Below are 21,504 nucleotides of genomic sequence, written 5' to 3' on the forward strand. Positions count from 1 at the left end.
CTACTTCTTCCTTAGATTTCGGAAGATGGTCCAGTTCCCTAGTAGATGGAAGATAGAAAAGACCAGGTAAGGGGACGAGAGGTAGGAAGACGTAGCTTCGGGATGCTGTGGGAAGGGCCCCAGGTTGGCCCCTCCCCCTTCTTCCCCAGGTCCTGGTGATCAGCCCCACCTTCCTCAGGTACACCCAGGGCAACAGGCTGGATAAAAGGGTCAGTATCCATCCCAGGGGCTCGTGGCTCTGTTCTGTGCCTTGCACACCTGTGACCCAGTTAAAGATTCTTGTCCTTTCCTCACTTAAAACTTTTCCCTGCTATGCCTTCAGCATAGAGTTTAAAAGCTCCTGTCTGGCTTCCAAGACCTGGCATGGTCTGACCCCTCCCCCCACCCCTCCTCTCTCCCAGGCTCACACCTTGGGCTTCTCAGCGTTCCCCAAACACACCATCTGCTTCATGCCTTTTCAGACGCTGTTCCCTCTGCCTGGAATGCCCTCTTCTTGTCTCCCTAGGGAATCCTCTCTCTTCCTCCAATATGATGAGAATCAGCTAGTTGGTGCTGTCTTTTCTGGGCTCCGGGGTCCCTCTGTGTGTTCAGTCTGTCTCCCCTGGGGAAGGTGAGCTCCGTTCTCCTCCCAGCTCCGGGAGGCAGCCTGTCACCCTTGATGTTAAGTGAGTGTTTGCTGAAGGAATGGTCGGGGGGCATGGAAGCAGGGCAGGGTCCAGCCTCCTGCCCCACAGCCCTCCCCTGTCTTACCCCATCTTCCAGGTATCCTTGTTTGGTTTTGGGACAGACTGGCTCAGGAGGTGGTCCCATTACTGGGATGAAGAATATTGGTTCAAGAGCAACATGCACAGTTTTAAAGAAGAGCAACAGGTCATCCATCCTTAAGCTGCAGTGTGAGGGGAAGGTTGTTATTTACAACTGAGATGGTCCCCAGCCTATTCAGCCCACTGGAGGCCCCAGGAGGCTGACAGGTAGTCAAGGGGACCTTGGAGTGTCAGAGAGGGATCGGGGCTTCAAACACACCCTGGATGAAGGTCACTCTGCTACTGAATAAAACCTTACACTGTGGCATTAAACGGCTACATCCTCTTCCAGATTCTCAACAGCGAACATTTCATTGTTACTCATATATATGTTTACCTGACCAAAAAATAAAGTTAAATGAAAAAGAGGAAAAAGCAAACCCTAAAGTTGAAAACACATCAAATGGACCTAACTGTATATCAGATTGATAACATAACCACCAGGGAAAGAAGTAGTTCAAGTTCCTTTAGAATTCAATATACTGTATATTCTCTGTAGGATAGATTCTGTGGACAAAAAGAACCACAAAGAAATTTTAAACTTCACTCAGTAGATTTATTATAATATTATAATATTGTAATTTATTATAATATTATAAACTATATAATAAATATCAGAATAAAGTAAGTAAGTAATTATATTAATATTATTAGGAACCAAATACAAAATCAGACAGGTATAGTAAAAACCCTGTGACATTAAATTCAAACTGCAAATATCATTATGAACTCAATTTTTATGTTATTTTTATTGTGGTAAATTATACATAAAATTTGTCATTTGAAGGTGTACATTTCAGTGGCATTAAGTATACTCACATTGTTGTGCAACCATCACCATCTTGAACTCACAATTTTCAAAACACATTTTCTGCTAGTCTAAACACCGTAACATCCCAGAGGCAATGATCAATTCTGGAATGCAGATTTCATTTTCTAAATATTTTTTCCCACTAAAAGATTCCAGGTCTGAAAAAGAAAAGTACAAGGAAAAACTGGACATCAAATTTGGGAGAATTTGAGCATCAAAAATAGCAACTGTGGGGCTTCCCTGGTGGTGCAGTGGTTGAGAATCTGCCTGCCAATGGAGGGTACACGGGTTCGAGCCCTGGTCTGGGAAGATCCCACATGCCGCGGAGCAACTGGGCCCGTGAGCCACAATTACTGAGCCTGCGCATCTGGAGCCTGTGCTCCGCAACAAGAGAGGCCGCGATAGTGAGAGGCCCGCGCACCGCGATGAAGATGGCCCCCGCTTGCCACAACTAGAGAAAGCCCTAGCACAGAAACGAAGACCCAACACAGCCATAAATAAATAAATAAATTAATTAAAAAAAAAAAAAAAAAAAAATAGCAACTGTCACGAATGAATCACAGTGAATATATAAAAATCCTTGGGTCCATAATGATACTTAAAGAGAAATAAAAACAATCGTTGGAGAAGACTATTACATCAAATGAGGGCAGGGGGAAAGCATTTATCTTGCCTTCTTGGTAGAAAGAGTAGTTCAAGGTAAGCAAAGAGCCTTAGTTAATGAGGGTTTTCAGTTGCTGAGTATCCAAAACAAATCCACTACATTTTTACTTTGGCTGCCCGACAAACACACATAACCTAACAAAATGTAAATATCCCTGGTACAGCTGAGAGCACATTTACCCGCCTCCCTAAGGGCACTGAGATGCTGGGTGTCTGGCTCAGAACCAGAGTCCAAGAATCCCCAAAGGTGTGGGCAGTGCAGCTACCTATCACCATCTTGTTCCAGATGCTGGGCCCATATGGCATTATATAAACATTATTTAGAGGAACAAAGTTACCCTCTACAAAAATAGAGTTTAAAAAATTGGAAAGGGGTTAAAAAAGAATGGGGTGGTGGGACTTTTTTGGCTTTCTAGTGGTTAAGACTCTGCGCTTCCACTGCAGGGGGCGTGGGCTCGATCCCTGGTTGGGGAACTAAGACCCCTCATGCTGCGTGGAGTGGCCAAAAAATAAATAAATAAATAAATAAATAAAAGAATGGGGTGGGAAACTGCTGCCTTCTATTCTATTTAATTTTTAACCATGTGCATGCAATTGTTTCATTTTAAATAAATGAAAATCTAGGGAATTCCCTGGCAGTCTAGTGGCTTGGGACTCGGCGCTTTCACTGCGAGTCCTGGGTTCGATCCCTGGTCGGGGAACTAAGATCCCTGCAAGCCATGTGGCCTAAAAACAAAGCAAAACAAAAAAAAACTACCAAATGTAAAATAGATAGCTAGTGGGAAGCAGCCGCTTAGCACAGGGAGATCAGCTCGGTGCTTTGTGACCACCTAGAGGGGTGGGATGGGGAGGGTGGGAGGGAGGGAGATGCAAGAGGGAAGAGAAATGGGAACATATTGTATATGTATAACTGATTCACTTTGTTATAAAGCAGAAGCTAACACACCATTGTAAGGCAATTATACTTCAATAAAGATGTTTAAAAAAATAAATAAATAAATAAATTGCTTAAGTACGTAGTAAAAAAAAAAAAAAAAATACCCCCCCCAAGTTTGGTTGGATAGAAATTTGCTTTTAAGCACATCACAAAGTTTTCTCGTAGGCTCTTTTCTCAAGAGGGGCCAAAAGGCTCTTCCTTTCGCCTGTCTGCCTCATGCTTAACAAGCCTGCATCGGGAATAGCTGGCATCCCTCTCAGAGATGCACCACACTAGCCTTGGCACGTAGTCTTGCCCTTTTCATTCCTGTCCCCATCATACCTTGGTTTCCAAGCCCTCCCTTGCCAGCTGGACCCTGGGCTGAATGCCAAGGTGAAGGCGATCTTACCTACAAAGCCTACATTCAGGAACTCACAATGTGACTTGTGTGGTGGGGTCCCTGATACAAATGGGCTGGCAGGAAGGACCCCATTGAGCATCAACCCCTTCTCCTCCAGGGAGGCCACAGGACACACCAAAAGGCACTTCTCCCCTCCCTCCCCTCATCCTCCAGTACAGCACCCTGTAGGGCTTAGCAGGTGGCTGGGGAGGTGAGAGGTGAAGTGTTATAAGGAGGTGTGGTGAGGAGGGTTGAGGAAGTGATGGAGGCCACCAGGGCAGTGGGATGCTGGTGGAGGCTGTGACCACAGCTTCCTATTTTTTTCCGGAGCCTGCTGTCCGAGTCAGCCTGCCACTTGCCCTGTGGGTTGTCCCACAGGACAGGAATGAAGCCTTAATGGTGGGTTTGAGGCTGGTGGGCTGCCTTGATGCTCACCTGTGGCCGATGCTTCTGTTCTTTGGTCAGAGCGGTCTCACCCGACCGGGCTAGCTGGTACACCTCCAAGAGCTGCCACTGCTCCCGGGACCCACAGGTGCAGCCCTTGACGCCATGCACCCAGTGAAACCAATCGGCTCGACAAACACTTTGAAAGGGCCCTCAAGCCCTCTCTTCCTCCACGATGTTCTGTGACACTTTCCCTGGCCTCATTACAAGTGGCCAGTGAGTCTCTTCCCAGCACCCAGGTCATGCTGTGAGTGTTTCTCTACGTCCGGGGTCTGTCTCCCCTGGACACGAGCTCCTCCTTTCAGTGCATGTCGTGGAGATTTGTGACACATAGATTTGACGAGTATTTGCCAGATGAACGAAAAGCTGGATTAGGAGCAGGGGGCAGAAACTAGTCCATCTGATCTCATCCACAGGGTTTCTCTATTTGCGGTCAGGTGGACAAGCTGAAGAGATGACCCCTATGCAGGGAAGAGAGTTATAGCTAAAGGCTCCAGCATGACTTGCCGAGCATCACGCAACAGCAGAAGGCAAGGGAGTTAGCCAGCTCGGATGTGAGCCTATTCTCGGCCAGCAACAAGCCTTAGACTCTTGGTAGGGTTGGAATATGCAGATACAGGAGAGGCAATGACAGGAAACCAAGACAGGAGGTGCAGGAGCAATGTATGGGTTATCAGGCACTGAAAAAAAGCCTTCCCTGATTCCCTCACCCAACAAGTAGTAGTAATTAAGGAAGAACTAAACTTGAATACTCATTCTTACCCCTTTCTGCCTCCACACAAATGACCGTCAGCTGAGAACAGCGAGCACCCACTTTCAGATGGCCACCTCCCAGCCTTTGCTCACGGCTCTCCTCTGACCCCTGACCCATTCAACTTCTTGCCTCCAAGCCCTTCCACCTGTGCCAAGCTTCAGGCCCTATGAAGGCATTTAAAGAGCTGGGGGCATTAATGACAGAGGACTAAGAAGAAAGAGGTCATAATGTCCACTCCGTGACAGGCTACTGATGTGAGTCAGGTGAGAACAGCGGGGCCGGGAGCACAGTCCTTTCTTCTCTGGAGAAGCCTCACTCCTTGCCTTCGCCTCCGTCAGGGTCTAGGCAAACCCTGGTCTCAGGAGAGCAGGGGAGTAAACTGCAGGGCCCCAGAACCTTGAGACCCCTTGTTCTTGTCCTTCCTTCTCCCTTGCCTCCTTTCTCGGTGTGGTGAGCGGAGCGAAGCCTGTACACCAGGACTGCGGAGAGGGATCTCATGGCTCGGGGCACACTGGTGGCCCCTGCTCCTTGCTCCTCCCTGCCTCTGCTCACCACTCCCCCGGTTCTTCAGGGCTCAGCGTTTTCATATTGCTCAGCTGGTCCCTTCCTCAGCCCCGGGAGCAAGTGTGAGTAGGTGATTCGTGGGACAGGAGGCAGGAGGTGAAGTACTGCAGGGGGAACAGCTAAAGGCATCAACTGTCCTAAGATCGAACAACTGAACCAACTCACTACCCAAGGGACCTGTCCCACGGGCTGAGATGAGGCCTGCATGTGAAGTCTCGGGCTGGAGGATGCCTTGCTGCTTTTGTGGGTGGGGTCTCCCCACCTCCACAGGTACTTCTGGAAGTTCTGCTGCTGGCCCCAGAGCATCTACATAGCCTGCCTGCACCAGCAGGGTGTCTACCTGGTTCGCCTAGCACTCCCGATGGGCCCTGCAGCTCCTGACGGAGTTAGAGACCACCCTGCTAGTCCCCGTGCGGGAAGCAGATGAGAAAAGGTAATTAGGTTGCAATGTGGTGATTGTCGCTCTAACATGCAAAGCATGGAGGCTTGTTGAGAGAACAGGGTGTCATACCCACCAGACCCAGCGCTCCCTGGGAACAAGAACATTGCCCAGACTCTGACTCAGCTCTTGCCCCCTTCTGTTCTCAGGACTTTGGGGCCGGTAGCAGCCTGTCGAAGCAGGAAAGGAGAAGGCTGGAGGGAGGGGGAGGATTTGTGGATGGAGAAGACCTGCGTGCTCAGCTCTGACCTCCTTTCCCCCAGGTGCTGGAGATCAATCACACCACCCTCTACTGTATCCGTGAGAACTGGCTGGATGGTCAGAGACAGTGCCCATCTACTGGATTCACTGCTCTGGTTATGCCCTGTTGCATGTGACAAAGAGAAGGAAAGGGAGCTCTGGCCTGATGCCTTGGGGCAAGGCTGGGTCCTGCCTGGAAGACCCATATTCTTTCCTTCATGCTTCTCCAAGTCAGGTCTCTCTCTTTGGGTTTGGAGCTGGTAAGAAGAGCAGTTGGCTCTGTTACTGGTGGGACCCTCCAAACAGATGATTCTACTATTGGTCAAAGAAAGTGTATTTTAGGAAGTTGGAGCAGAAAATCATCCACAAGCTAAGAATGTGAGAGCAAGATCGTAGTCTACACTTGAAGACTAACCCTGACCAAATATCTGGTGGGGAGGGGAGGCCCTAGCCTGAGGTCTAGAGTTGGGGTGAGGGGCTACTGAGGGTTGGATGGGGAGTGAGGAGCAGATATAGATTAGTTTATTACTGAATGAAAACCTTGCTTGGCTGCCTCTAAAACGCCTTTCATCTGCTGAAAGCTCTCTCCCGGCTCCCAGAAGGTGTGTGGGGCTTAAGGCCTTGGCTTACAACCTACAGATAATGGAACTCAGAAGAAACTCCAAGGTAAACAACAGGGTCCCTCTGTCAGGCTCTAAGCTACAGAACCAGAGTTGGGGGACCAAAAATGGTAAGGAACCCAGAGAAATCTCATTTGTCCCTGAGAACTCCTAGCATCAAAAAGGCCAGGTGAGGATTCTGAGCCACAGGGATGTGACTAGAGGCAGGGACCAGCTGGCATCTTGGGGGCCCCAGATTTAGCTCTGGGGGGTTTTAAACTGTTTTTTACTAAACATCTGTGTGGAGTCCCATGCATGGGCTTTGGAACCAAGCTCCAGCAGCTGTGAACAGTCCCCTTCCCACTCTGTGTGGTGTGACGGGATATAATGGGGCCTGAGCCCAGGGTAAGTAGGTCTGGGGGACCGTGGTGCTGCTCCTAAACTCCCACATTCTTAGCCGGCCTTAGCTCCATCCCCATGCCTAGGTAAAAGGAATCAGAGATTACGGTTGGAGGGCTGGAAGAAGGTCATGCCTGCTTCTTTATTTTTTAAATTTTTATTATCACTATACTTTATTTTTTGGCTGTGTTGGGTCTTCGTTGTTGCACGTGGGCTTTGTCTAGTTGTGGTGCGTGGGCTTCTCATTGCGGTGGCTTCTCTTGTTGCGGAGCACGGGCTCTAGGCACGCAGGCTTCAGTAGTTGTGGCTCGCGGGCTTCGGTAGTTGTGGCTCACGGGCTCTAGGGCACAGGCTCAGTAGTTGTGGCACACGGGCTTAGCTGCTCTGTGGCATGTGGGATCTTCCCGGACCAGGGATTGAACCCGTGTCCCCCGCATTGGCAGGCAGATTCTTATCCACTGCACCACCAGGGAAGCCCTATATATATTTTTTAAAATTAATTAATTAATTTAGGCTGCCCCAGGTCTTAGTTGCGGCATGCGGGATTTTTTTTTTTTTAGTTGCGGCATGTGGGCTCATAGTTGCAGCAGACTTCTTAGGTGTGGCATGCATGCGGGATCTAGTTCCCTGACCAGGGATCGAACCTGGGCCCCCAGCATTGGGACTAAAGAGTCTTACCCACTGGACATCCAGGGAAGTCCCATGCCTGCTTCTTTAAAGAAAACTGTTCTCTCTTAGGCTTCGAGGAAGTTGCCAACAATAGGTCTTAAGCCTGTACACTGCCTAAACCAGGGCCAGGCCATAAGTGACAAGTCCTGCCACACTCCATCCTCCTTCCTGGCTTGACCTATGGCTGGACTACAGGGGGCCACAATCGGTTGCAGCTGATATGCCCAGAAAGGGACACCCCGAGGCCTTTCACCCAGTGCAGAAGGGGAATGAAGCCAGACAGAACTTCTGAACTCAAGAGGCTGACTTTAGCCAAAAGCCAACTCTGTTTTTGAAGTCCCCAGAACATGTTTTAAGTCAAGAACATATGATGGTTCCTCATTATCCATGAGTTCAAATCTAGATCCCAAGGCCCTCCCTCCTCTCCCTCCCGACTCATCCCTCAGCACAAACACACCCTGCTAAGGCAGACCAGTCTTCTCAGCAGTATGCTTAGTAACCCTCCCAACTCCTCTCCAGCCACCAAGGGCCAGTTCATGCCTTCCTGCCTCAGCCCCTGGAATTTCTACAGCACTTCCAGGCAGCACACACAACTGTCTCTGACTCATCTGCTTGTTATTGTCAATTGGGCTCAAGCTTCCTGTGGGCAGGGGCTTTGTCTTGTGTATCTTCTGTAGCCCTTCTCTATCAGAATGCAGGCAGATGACAAATGCATGCCACCTGACAGGAATCTTCAGTGAATTCTTCCTTAATAGATGCCCTTGATGTACGGTTGTTGCCCAGTAGAGATAGCAGCAGAGAACAAATGCAAAGACCCAGGGTTTATTGCTGAAGGGGGAGGTGTCCGAGAGGGTGAAGTGCTGGATAATGAGTTCTAGGTGAGAGGCAGCAGACATCCCTTGGCCAGGGCAAGGTGCTCTCTGGGTGACTGCGGGCCGGCAGCAAGTGTGATGTGCCTCATTCCCATGTGAGTCAGGGCCTTCCCCCAGCCTTGCAGCTTTCCCTCCCTCTTCCTGGGAATGCCAGCTGACCTGGGGCTCCCAGGCTGGGTAACGGAGTCAGAATTTTCTTTGGCAAACAGCAGCTGTGTGGAGGGGCCACGACCCGCTCTACGGCCATCTGTCTGTCTGTGTGCTCCCAGGCTGGCCTGTGTCCTGCCCTCGCTGCAGCTGCTACCTGGAGGCGCCTTGAGCAGCGCTGGGGCTGGGGTGCAGCCGGACCGGCCCAGGGGATGTCAGGCTTTGAGTCAGGGACTCATCCAGCTTTCGGGTCTCGGCCTCCAGGACAGTGGCCTCGGGGGCCTGGGCCACGGCGAGGAGGGAGTGAGAGAGACTGTGGTGCAGGCCCGCCAGCTCGCGGCTTGTCTGCACCGAGCGGGCGATGTAGTCCTGCTTCTGCTTCCTCTCCAGGGCCAGCTGGGCTCGCAGCAGGGCCACCTGGGGGGCAGGAAAACCAAGAGGAAAACCAAGAGGGTGAGAGCAGTGGAGGGCCTCGAAGCTGCCCCAACCCTTCCTGCTTGGCTCCTGTGGCTCCTGTCAGACCAGCGTTTGAATGAACACCTCACCCACGAATCTCAGAATCAGGCTTTACAGCGTTTGGGGGAAGGTCTGCTGGGAATCAGAGAATCCAGTGATTGTCAACCCTGGCTGCACAGGAGACTCAGAGAGAGAGCTTAAAAAAAACCAACCAGGGCTTCCCGGGTGGCGCAGTGGTTAAGAATCCGCCTGCCAATGAGGGGGACACGGGTTTGAGCCCTGGTCCGGGAAGATCCCACATGCTGGGGAGCAACTAAGCCCGTGTGCTACAACTGAGCCTGTGCTCTAGAGCCCGAGAGCCACAACTACTAAAGCCCTCGAGCCTAGAGCCCGTGCTCCGCAACAAGAGAAGCCACTGCAATGAGAAGCCTGCGCAACCCAACGAAGACCCAATGCAGCCAAAAGTAAATAAATAAATTAATTAAAAAAACAAAACAAAACAAAAACCAACCAGACTATTCACACGTTTACAAGTAATAAAATGCCCAGATTTTAAGTACATTTTGACCAATTTCATAACATACATACCCATATATAACCACTATCTCAATCAAGATACAGAATGCTTTAATCCCTGCAGAAAGCTCCATCGTGCCTCTTTTGTTTTTTGTTTTGTTTTTTTCATCGTGCCCCTTTTGGAAGGTTTTAAGAAATTTTCTGACTTAGACAGGTGTGAGGCCTGAGCATCAGTATTTTTTTCAAAGCTCCCCAGGTGGTTCTAATGTGCAGCCAGGGTTGAGAATCATTGATTGATCCATTTCTCAAGATGAGTATACTGAGGCCCCCAGGAGGTGAAGTTATTGGGAGGTCAGGGCACATCCAGGACTAGGGTGGGGCAACAGATGCTCCTAGGACTAGGGTGCAAGCTTTAAGGAGGAGCTCCAGGTCAACAGTGAGGCCTGTCTTGCCTCCCCCTAGTCCGGGCCCTGTCTCAGCGATTGCTTTGTATGAGTTTAAGAGAATTCAAAGTAATAGCTTAGGTCTAGCTGTATAGTCAGGCCCTGCCAGTAGTGACTACTGATTTCTGAAACAGGCTCAGAAATAAAAATTCCACAGTTCTAATTACTCCTGGGCCTTGAAAGACAGGGTGAACCTTTAGTGGAGGCCTAAGAGGCAAGAAGGCACTTTATACAGTTTCCCTGAGCTTGACCTGAGCTCTAGGGTATGGATCCTGGCGCTGGTGCCAGGCAACTCTGCCTGGTGTGCTGGGTGCACGTGAGGGCAGAGGAGGCCAGGATGCTTCTGCTTGCTTTAGTCTGTCCTCTTAGAATCTTCATCTGCTCCTCTGCCTTTTCCTTTTCTTTCCTAAGTAGGAGGTCTGGGGCCTGGAGTGTACTTTCTTCCCCAGTCCCACCCTAAGCACGTGGGAGGTTAAGTCCACTCAGTGTGGGAGGTGGAGTTGAGATGGGGCTCTGCTTGCCTCCCACGGGGACTGAAGTTCTGTAGGCAGGAACTATTTCCCCTCTCCCTGCTGGAGGTGCACAAAGGGCCAAGCACATAGTAGACACCAAAGCCTTGCTGCCTGAGTGCAAGGGAGGGAAAAGGGGCTTAGAAAACGGATCCTTCCAGAACGTACCTCTTTCTGCAGTTCAGCCATGTGCCTGGCATCTGAGGAGCCCTTCTGTCCTCCTCTTCCATCCTGTGGAAGACAAATGCCATTCCTGTTGGAACAGGCCTTCCACCAGGGTTTGTGCAGGCCTCCTCACAATCCTGGGGACCAGGGCAAGGGCTATGGGCCAGAAGTGCCTGAACTCAGATTGAACTCTCTGGGGCACCATGGCTCTGGGGCAAGGAGAAGCCCCAGAGGGCCCAAACCAACCCAATGGAGACCTGAGGCCAAATGTCCCAAAGGCTTGTATGGGACTGGCTTCTTTGAGGTACCTCTTCATTTAAAGTTCAGCACACACCTGCTTCGTGCTAGCCCTGGTCCGTGAGCTAAGGATGCAGAGGGGAAATAAGACAAGGGGCCTGTCCCATGGGAAGCTTTCCTTAAAGGAAGGGGGATGGAGGGTTAGGAGGTGCTCAGCCACCAGAAACAGTCCCTACCTGCCAGGCCCCAGGGCTGTCTACTGACGGGCGTAACTCAGCTAAAAGAGTGCTGGTTTGTGGTGTCTTCCCCCAGATCCTTCTGGCCCCAGGAAATACCCTGGACCCATATCTTGTAAATTCAGTACTGCAAAGGGTAAGGAAGTCTAAGAGGTCCACGAAGCTGCTATCAAGCTCCTAGGAACATCCAGGTCTGGCAAGCACCACCCAACACCTACATGCAGGGAGAGACCAGAAGCCCCATGAGGCCTGCTCCTGGGAGCCTGAAGCACTGGTCTGGGGGGCAGGTGGACTGCGTACCAGTGAAGGCTGGGTTCCTCAGAATGCAGGGCTGACTCCAGCCCCGCCCACTGATGTTGGGCCTCCTTCCCTGGGTCAGGGACAGTGCTGGGTGGGGCAGAGCCCGGTCAGGAGGGGCCCTACGGACTGGCTGGAGTGGCTCCTCCCCTTGCAAGGGGAGCCTGGGACATGCACGGCAGAGGGCTGTTTCTAGTGGCTGGGCTTGGGCTCTCCTGAGGCTGCAGTCAATGAAATAGACAAACCTGCTGGGTGGGTGATGGTGCCGTGGCTTCACCGCTCTCCAGGACGCCCGCCCGCGATGCTCGCAGGGAATCCCTCTTCAGTTTCCTCCGCTCTCGCTCCACCTGCCAAGATGTGAGTGAGAAGTCAGGGCTGGGCTTGGCTCTGGGTCTGGAGCAGAGCCGCCTTTTTTGAGAGGAGGCCGGTGTGAGGGTGGGGCAAGTGTAAGGGGCCAGCAGCCATGGGAAGCTGAACTGGGCTGAGGAGAGCACTTGCTGGGGCAGCCCTGAGTGCAAAGTGCTGCTGTGGCAGAGGACGTGGGGCCGGCCTCCCGAGCCTTTGAAGCAGGGCCAGCAAACCTTTTCCGTATAATATTAGGCGCTGTGGGCCATTCGATCTCTGTCACAACTACTGCAGTGTCTCCAAACAGCTTTATTTTCAGAAACGGGCAGTAGGCCGAATTTGGCCCCTGGGCTATAGTTTACTAACCCCTGCTCTGGGGGCTGCATGAGAAGTGGAGGTGCATGCCCAGCGGACCGGGGAGGGAGCTGAGGACAGGAGTCACCCACCTGCTCCAGGGTGGTCCGCAGCTGGGCATTGTGGTGCTGCAGTCGGCTTCGGTCAACCTCCAGCCGCGCCACCGCTCGCTGCAGGTGTTCAAGCCTCTGCTCCCAGAGCTGCTTCTCCTCCACCTCAGCACTCGGCTCAGTCTTCGCCTCCGAGACCTGAAGGAGAGACCTGTCAGTCTCACCCGGGCAGCCCCTCAGACAGGTGGGGAACAGATAGAGGGCAAAGGACTAACCTGGCAGGTCTGGGCTTCAGGGACCCAATTCCCAGGGGAAGGGGACAAGCCCCTGGACAGGCGCTCCCTCCTGGGCCATCTGTTCCCACCAGGCCCCCAGCTCACCTCTCCCAGCTGGGCGCCGGGGTCTCCTCTGGGCCCCCGTTCTGCTCGGCTGGTCAGGCCTGGGTTGTGGAGTCGCTCCTTCTCCAGAGCTTGTCTGCTGAGCTCCAACTCATCCTGGGGTGAGTCACTCCATGATGACCTCATATCAAGACCCGCTCCGCCCTCCGTCTTCAACAATTTTCTCATCAGGTTATAGTCTTACTTTTCCTGGCACCTCTGAGCTATTCTAGTGGATAACTTTCATTTTACAGGTGGATAAAACAAAGGAGCAGAGAGGGATCTTCCCAAGGACACATGGTGGACTAGGGCTAAAACCTGTCTCATTTTATTTATTTATTTTATTTTTATTTTTATTTTTTGGCCGCGCCGCGTGGCTTGTGGGATCTTAGTTCCCCGACCAGGGATTGAACCAGGGCCATGGCAGTGAGACCCTAACCACTAGGCCACCGGGGAACTCCTGTTTTAGATCTCCCCTAAGCTAAGTGACAATTGGGAGCACTAGGTGTTGTGGAAAGAGCATGGACTCAGGAATCACATACAGCCGGGTATTGTGTCACTATGTATTGGCTATATGACTTGGGTCAAGACATGAGCTCTCTCCAAACCCCAATTACCTCGTTTGTAAAATGACCACAATGAGGACTTCCCTGGTGGTCCAGTGGTTAAGACTCCGCACTCCCAATGCAGGAGGCGTGGGTTTTATCCCTGGTCAGGGAACTAAGATCCCACATGCCGGGAGCCGCAGCCACACACACACACACAAAAAGACCACGTGAAGCGTAGATTAAGCCTCTGGGATTAAACCCCTTTAGATAAATGGGAAGACTAGTGCTAGATATCTTCTAGGCACCCTAGGGTTCATAAGTGGTAAAGGTCAAGAGGACAGACAGAGAAGAGGAACGGAAGGTACACATGTGGGTGGAGGCTGTCTGGGAGAGAGAAGGAGCCTTAGTTGTACGAGGCCAGCCTGCTTAGGTCTAACCCTAGTTCTGCCCTTTACTAGCTGGATGACCTTGGACAGGTTACTTAACCTCTCTTAACTGCCGTTCCTCAACTATAAAATGAAGATAATAACCATTCCTACTTCTCAGGGTTGTTGTAGAAGAAAGTGAGAGTAACAGTTCCTGGCATGTAAATTGCTTAAAGTAAAAAATGATGCTACTATATAAATGTCCATTGACAGATGAATGGATAAAGAAGAGGCAGTAAATAACAATGGAATGCTACTCAGCCATAAAAAAGAATGAAATAATGCCATTTGCAGCAACATGGATGGACCTAGAGATTATCATACTAAGTGAAGTAAGCCAGACAAAGACAAATATCATATGATATCAGTTATATGTGGAATCTAAAAAAAAAATGATACCAACGAATTTATTTACAAAACAGAAATAGACTCATGGACGTAGAAAACAAACTTGCGGTTACCAAAGGGAAAAGGGGGAGGAGGGATAAATTAGGAATTTGGGATTAACATACACACACTACTATATATAAAGTAGATAAACAACAAGGACCTTCTTTATAGCACAGGAAACTGTATTCAACATTTTGTAATAACCTATAAGGGAAAAGAATCTGAAAAAGAATATATCTCCTTATATATATATAACTGAATCAACTATACTTCGATTTTAAAAAATGATGCTACTGTGATGAAGGGCTGTTTCTGAAAGGTGCCCTTGAGTGTTCTGGGAACGGGAGGACCCTGACCTGAGCTTCGTTACTGAGTAAATACTGCTCAGTAACTCACAAGTATGGACAGGAAGTGCCTTCCCACCCACCGACGTATCTGACTTTTTCTGTGCCCGTAAGAACAGGCCTGGAAACAGGAAAGGAGTCCCACTTACTGAATGCCTTTTTCCTGTGCACTTTATTCACATTATCGCTTTTTGGACTCAAAATGGCTCTATGGGGCTGGTACTATCATTCTGTATTTTATCAATGAGAAAACCAAGAGTCAGAGAAGTAAACGCACTTACTTCAGGTCACACAGCTAATAACCTGCAGAACTGTATTTCAAATCCAAGAACTCGACTCCAAAGCTCATAAATGTAACCCCTTGTCTGCATATTGCCTTTTAACCAGAGCAGAGCTTTTGGGGCTCCCAGAAGGCAAGTCCCTGCAGGGTCGTGTGTCTGAATTGAGGGAGGGGGTTCTCTAGGGCTCACCTCAGGTCAAGGGACCAGGATATAGAGTCAACTTCCCAGGAAAAATGGGCTGGGTTCCTCTTGGCAAAAGAGATAATACTATGTCCAGTAGTCAGCCCAGCTTTCCTGATTGCCCACTCTGCAGACCTTGCGCTCAGTGCAGGGTGCAAAGATGACTGAGACGTGGCCGTGACCTGAGGCTAAAGGTCAGACCCTAAAGTCACTTCCTCTGTCACTCAACATCCCACCTAGAGGAGCCCACTTCTCCTGACTGCTGACAACTCCAGAGGCTCTGCCCCTAGCCTCAACCTCACGCTTTAACTTCGGATCACGTTAGCAGATCTGCCCACTGACGTGTCCGCTTGCTTGGCCCCATAGGTACCTCGCTCCGTTTCCAAACTGAACTCACTATTCCACCCCGCTTCCCCAAACCTGCCTTCATCCCAGTGAGCAGAAACCTGGGCCCTGCCTTTGATTTCTTTCTGTCTTTTCTTTACTCCCTTCATCTCTTGGGCAATCACCTGCTGGAAATCCTGTGAACCTCTAGGCCCACCCATGTGTCTCCATCCAAACTTCCTATCTCAGGTCCACCACCTGTCCACCAACTCCCATTACAGCCTCCTGGTCAGTCTCCCCAGGTCTACAGTTGCTCCCCCGGCAGCCTGAGCCATCTTTCTGAACTATATATCTGATCATGTCACTCCCCTGCCCCAAACCCTTCATCCACCTCCCACTGGTCACCCAGGTCCTTAACATGCTGACAAGCCCTAAATGATGGCCCCCTGCTGTCCTCTCTTCTCTTGCCAGAGCCTCTTCTCTGTCCCAGGTAGCCTGAACTCCCTCACAGATACTCCACGCTCTCTCCCCTCCTTCTTCCTCTCCCTCCCCCAACCTGTGCTTGGCTATTTCCTTACTGGTCCCTTAGATCTAACCTTAAACACCACTTCTACCAGGAAAGGTGGGGTGGTCCCTCCGGTGTGCTCAGAGCACACAAAACTTCACGTGTCAGGCACCAATCCTAATTAGGCACTGCATTATAATTGCTTTTCCACTAGACCATCAGCTCTAGGAGGGCAGGGACTGGGGATGCCACATCTTCCCCCACAGCACTAGCACAGTAACCTGGATTCCACTGTGTTGAGGTGCTCGTGACCTCAGCTTTCTCACACCCTGAGGTGCAGACAGCCCCGGAGCCCAGGCAGACCGGGCTCTGCCCCAGCCCTTACCACCCACGGGGTGACTCACCTGCAGCCTCTGCTGTTCCGAGTCCCGCTCCAGGACAGAGGCTTGCAGGAACAGGGCTACCTCCTGCAGACTGCTGACGCTGGCCTTGCTCTGGGCCAGGGACAGCGCCAGGTCCTGGGCCTTCTCCCTCCACTCGATCTCCCTGGCCTCCGTCTGCCTCAGGGCCACCTGTAGTCGCTCCAGCTCCCGCTGCAGCCTGGGCCCTGAGGAATCAAGTGTGGAAGACGGCTCCTCCCTTGGGGAGGCCGTGTGGCTGGGGGGCGAGTCCTCCAGACCCTTCCTTGGCTGGGCCTCCCTCAGCTCCAGGATCTCCTCTTCCTTTTGGGCTAGAGCCCACCGTAGCTCCCTCAGGCTCTCACGAAGGCCCCTCGTCTCTTCCTCTTCTCTCTCGTGCCTCGGCTCCTGCTTCTCTTGGGTCACATCCTCTTGGCCCCGCTGGGCCAGAGGCTTCTCCAGTAGCTGTCCCTGCCTCCTCCGGTGTCTCAGCTCTTCATCCCTCTGGGCAAGTGCCTCCTGGAGCTGCCGCACAGCCTCCTGGTGTCGGAGGTCCTGGTCCTCGATCTCACCTTCCCGCTTCCTCAGGGCCTCCTCCAGCTGCCGGGCTCGTGCCTGGCAGGAGTCCAGGGCAGCCTGCAAGGTGGCCGTGCTGGCCTCCAGGCTGCGGCTCAGCTCCGCCTGCCCAAGGAGATGCTGCTCTTTCTCCTGCAGGGCGGCCTGAGCCTTGCTGAGGGCCTCCTGCAGAGCCTCAGCCTGGCCCCAGGCAGCCTCCTCCCGACACTGGGAGGACTGGCCATCTGCCCGTAGGGCCTCCAGCTCCCGGTCCCGTTCCTGGAGCATCACCTCTGCCTGCAGCCAGCTGTCCCGCAGGGTCCTGGCCTCCGCCGCATGCTCCTGGGCCCGCTCGGCGCACTGCTGCTGGAGGGCCAGCAGAGCCTTCTCCTGCTCCCGAGACTCAGCCCTTAGGTCACCCAGCACCTCCTCCAGGGCCTGGACCCGCTGTCCCTCCACCGCCAGCTCTTGCTGGAGCCTCCGCGCGTGTTCCTTGTGGTCCTCAAGCTCAGCCTGGCACTCCTTCAGTGTGGCGCGGGCCTGCTCCAGAGCTCGCTGCAGTGAGCCCGCCTGTTCCTTCGCGTTCCCCTCCTGGCCCTGGGCCTGCTGCTGCTGCTGCTGCAGGGCCTCGAGCTCCTGGGCACTCCGGGCCAGCGCCCTCTGGGCCTCGTCCAGCTGGCCCTGAAGTGCCTGCTCTTTCAGCTGCCCCTGCTCCCTGGCTTCCTGCAGGTGCCGCTGCAGGACCACTACCTCCTGCTCCCGCTGGGTCAGGAGTAGGCTGGTCTCACCCACCTTCCTGTGTAGGCCCTGCAGCTGCTGCTCCAGCTGGTCCTTGTGCTCCTGAAGTTCCTGGACACGCTCCTGCTGGCATTCCAACTCCTTCTCCTTATCACGCAGGATCAGCTTCATGTGCTCCAGGCTCCCTCGCTGAGCTTTACTCTGGCCCTTCCCTTCCTCTGCCCGCTCCTGCATCAGCTGCCTCTGAGAGGCCAGCTCCCGGCCTCGTTCTCTCAGGGACAGCTTGATCTGCTCCAGGTCCTCCTCCAGGATCTTGGTCTGCAGGGTCCTCTGATCTTCCAGGACCTGAATCCTTTCCTTCAGCAGCACCATCTCCTGCTCCCTCCTCTCCAGGTCCTGGGTCAGATGCTCCTTCTGCCTCTGCAGCTCCTTGACCTGGTCTTGCTGGGACGTCACCTCCTGGTCCTTCTCCTGGAGCTCTCTTGCCAGGAGGGTGCTCTGGCTCTCCAGCTCCTGGATCTGGCTGCCCTGCACCTGCAGCTCCTGGCTCCTTTCCTCCAGGTCCAGTGTAAGGTGGGTCAGAGCCACCCTCTGCATTTCCCTCTGGCCCTCCAGCTCCTCGATCGCCTTTTGCTGGCATTCCACTTTGTGATGGTTTTCCTCTAGCTCCAGGGCCAGGCGTTCCATTGTAACCAGCTGCTTCTTCAGGTCCTGAATCTGTCCTTTCTGGGACTCAATCACTTGGGCCTTCTTCTCAAGTTCCAGAAGCTGATGCTCCAAGATGTTCCTCTGCGCCTCCTGGTCCTTCTCAAGCTCCTTGATCTGCTCCCTCTGCAGAGTCAGCTTCTGCTCTTGCTCCTGGACGGCCGTGGGCAGATGCTCTAGAACAGACCTACCCTCCTCCAGCTCCCGAAGCTGTTCTCGCTGCACATCCACCTCTTGGGTCCTCTTCTTCAGGTCCAGAGACAGCACTTCCAAAGCAGCCTTTTGCATTTCCCGTTGCTTCTCCAGCGCCTGGATTTTTCCCTGCAGAGTCTCCACCTCCTCTTCTCTTTCAGACAGGGTCTGGGCCAGGCGAGCCAGATTCTCCTGCAAAGCCTTCCCCTGGGCCACCTTCAGCTTGCCCTGCTCCTGCAGGGCCTGGGCTCGCTCGCGCTCACTCTCCACCTCCTCGTTTTTCAGTTTCAGTGCTGAGCGCGCAGTTCTCAGGTCTTCCTCCAGGACCCCAGCAGCGCTTGCCTGAGCCCTGGCTTCTGCCACAGATGCTTGGAGATGTTCCACCTGGGCAGTCAGGTTCTCCTTGGCTGCCTGCAGTAACTCTCGCTCATTCTGGAAAACAAGATGCAAAACCACCTTAAACTATACTTCCCTGAAAATGTCACTCCAACACCGGCCCTTCCTTTCCTTCCTCTGTGGCACCAGCATTGCCAAGGATTTGGGCAAAAGGAACTGGGTGTTCCACTTAGGCTGATCCTGTACAAGAACATCCCTACCACACCCCTGGGCTCTGCTATGCTCAGGGGGGAAAACCTGGTGCAAATGAGTCATCCCAGACGCTAGTCCTTCAGGGCAAGGGACGAAAATCTCAACCTCAATTCAGAAAAAGTAATTAAAGGAGGATTCACTAGGGTCTTAACAATGGCCCTCAGGGATGTGGGGAGAGCCAGAGAAACAGAGACACTGCTGAAGGAAGCCGGGCACTACATATGGATGGGGTACGACCGTGGGCCAGGATGGGCTCGATCCTGGGCCCTGAGGGACTACTCCTGAAGCAACCCCTCCCCCAAACCAGAAACACCTTACCTGGGCTTCTATTCCCTGGAGCTCTGCTTGCCGTAGGCGACTCTGGAAGGATGTCACAGTTTCACGTAGCTCCGTCAGCTCAGACTCTAGGGAGTTCTGTTTTCCTTCCCACTTGGATTTCTCTTTGGGAAGAGAGGTAGTGGAGGAAGAACCATGATTGGAGGAAAAGAGGGATGTAGAGGCAGATGGAAGATGGGGAATAGAATCAAAGGAGGAAAAGGCCGAGAAGGAGAGAATTACATCCAGTTTCATAGAGGCATCACCCATCTGCCAGCTGCTCCTGTCTGTCTAGGCTCCCTGCTGCTTCCAGACTCGTGTCTGCATCTGCTGCCCAGCTCCAGCAGTGCCTGACAATCATCCCAACACTTCCCATCCCGATCACACAGATTCTCAACCTTGGATTCAGACAGATAGGGTTGAGCTAGATGATGTTGGAGGTCCTTTCCAGTCCCTAATTCTATGATTTTGCAGAGGTTCCTAGAGACCAGGGTTGCTCTGCTGGGTGCCCTCCATTTCTGCAAAATGCACCGGAACCCAACTGTATGTGTGTGGCTCTCAGGGAGCCGTTCGGGATACTTTTAAGACCCAGACCCACTCCCCACGTTGTCTTCTTCCCTTCTACAGTTGAGCCTTGAGTCGCAAGACCCTCCCCTCTCCTTTCCTTTCCTAGTAGTCACCACCCTTCCTAGCCCTTGGCTGTGGCACAGATAGTTTCCCCCCAGATTCCCCCCTCTTCCTATCTCCCAAACAAGCCCATAATCCTTCTGCTGTCAAAGGTTAATCATTTGAGAACACAGTTGGAGATAAAATAAGTAACACTGATAAATGATGAAAGACATAGAATTTTACAGTGTTCTTATAGACCTGACCTTAGGTTGCCAGTTTTTAAATCTTCACAGAAAAAACAGAAGCCTAGCTAGCAACTTCCCTCAGTTCACCAAATCTGTTCCTCCTAATCCCTTCTTCCAGGACGGCTCTCAAAGGCCAAGCAAAGTACAAAAAATACTTCACGGGGGTCATCGCCCCTTTGGAGACGTCTCTAGGTAAATCTCACAGTTGTGGGTAAGCAGTAAGGAGTGGCTCCCAGGCCTGATCCCACCCCTCTGGGCTTCCTGCCTTTCCTCTTTCTTCTCCCCCAAACCCACCCCTGCCTTAAGCTTCTCACCTTCCTGGTTCTGGGAGAGCTGTCTCTGCAGAGCCTGCAACTCTGTGTGGATCTGGTTCTTCTCAGCCTCTGTATCAGTGAGACACTGTTCCAGCTTCTGGGCCTGATCCCTCAGATCATCCTGGGAAAGAAAGGGTGTGGAACTCAAGTTCCTCATCTTCCACAAAGCCGCCCCAGTCCAGGGCCCGAGCCCTCTCTTCCCTCAGCCTCTGTCAGGGTCTGCCATCATGGACCTACTCTCAGATTGCTGGGTTATTTACCTCTGAACTCATGTGCATTTGGCTCCTGGAAGGAATGACAGGCTCTGTCTGCTCCAACTGGCTGGAGCCTAGGTTCCCTTCTGACTTGTCTGTCTTTTTTTTTAACTTTTTTTTTTGGGGGGGGTTATTTATTTATTTAATTAATTTATTTATGGCTATGTTGGGTCTTCGCTTCTGTGCGAGGGCTTTCTCCAGTTGTGGCAAGTGGGGGCCACTCTTCATCGCGGTGCGTGGGCCTCTCATTATCGCGGCCTCTCTTGTTGCGGAGCACAGGCTCCAGACGCGCAGGCTCAGCAATTGTGGCTCACGGGCCCAGTTGCTCCGCGGCATGTGGGATCTTCCCAGACCAGGGCCCGAACCCGGGTCCCCTGCATTGGCAGGCAGATTCTCAACCACTGCGCCACCGGGGAAGCCCTGACTTGTCTGTCTTTGAAACAGAACTCCTGCTGAAGTCTTAGCCCAGGGTCACCTCTCCTCTCCCCAAACTCCTACTTCAAAGCTTAGCTCAAAGGTCACTGCTTCCCTCCTTCTGACCTTCCCAATTGTCCCTTCCTCCTATTATTATCATGTACATCTGTTATTGATCCAATTATTTCTATCAGTTCTGCTTTATCTTAGGATGCAGTCTGGTTGCTCAGCCCTGTCACAAGCCTTCTTGAGGGCAGAGACCAGGTCTTTCTCCTTTTTGTATGCCCAGCTCAGAGTGGCTGGCATATAAGTGACACTCAATTTTTACTGACTGAGGGGTTCACTGTGAGGTGGAATTTGGGGGACATTTAGTTCAGTCTTAGGCCTAGAATGTTCCTATAAACAGCAACCTCAAATCTCAGTGATCCCCAATTTGTCAGGTTTTTCTTGGAGGTCTTGGCACCAAGAACAATTC

The 21,504-nt window shown here is 52.2% G+C and overlaps 1 protein-coding gene across 12 annotated transcripts in view; it reads right to left on the reverse strand.

Moving 5' to 3' along the window:
- Positions 1–7,170: 7,170 nt before the first annotated feature.
- Positions 7,171–21,504, reverse strand: part of CEP250 (centrosomal protein 250) — a 50,208-nt gene continuing 35,874 nt past the window's right edge. For all 12 annotated transcript variants that reach the window (XM_059898814.1, XM_059898815.1, XM_059898816.1 and 9 more), the window contains 8 exons: positions 20,362–20,482; positions 19,197–19,318; positions 16,107–18,722; positions 12,709–12,822; positions 12,371–12,526; positions 11,825–11,926; positions 10,813–10,875; positions 7,171–9,137 (listed from right to left, as the gene is read on the reverse strand). In XM_059898814.1, coding sequence (XP_059754797.1) covers positions 8,874–9,137; positions 10,813–10,875; positions 11,825–11,926; positions 12,371–12,526; positions 12,709–12,822; positions 16,107–18,722; positions 19,197–19,318; positions 20,362–20,482 — 3,558 coding nt within the window. In that variant the 3' untranslated portion in view covers positions 7,171–8,873. The remainder of the gene's footprint in view (positions 9,138–10,812; positions 10,876–11,824; positions 11,927–12,370; positions 12,527–12,708; positions 12,823–16,106; positions 18,723–19,196; positions 19,319–20,361; positions 20,483–21,504) is intronic.

Source organism: Balaenoptera ricei, chromosome 15, assembly GCF_028023285.1.
Source record: "Balaenoptera ricei isolate mBalRic1 chromosome 15, mBalRic1.hap2, whole genome shotgun sequence".
Classification (NCBI taxonomy): domain Eukaryota; kingdom Metazoa; phylum Chordata; class Mammalia; order Artiodactyla; family Balaenopteridae; genus Balaenoptera; species Balaenoptera ricei.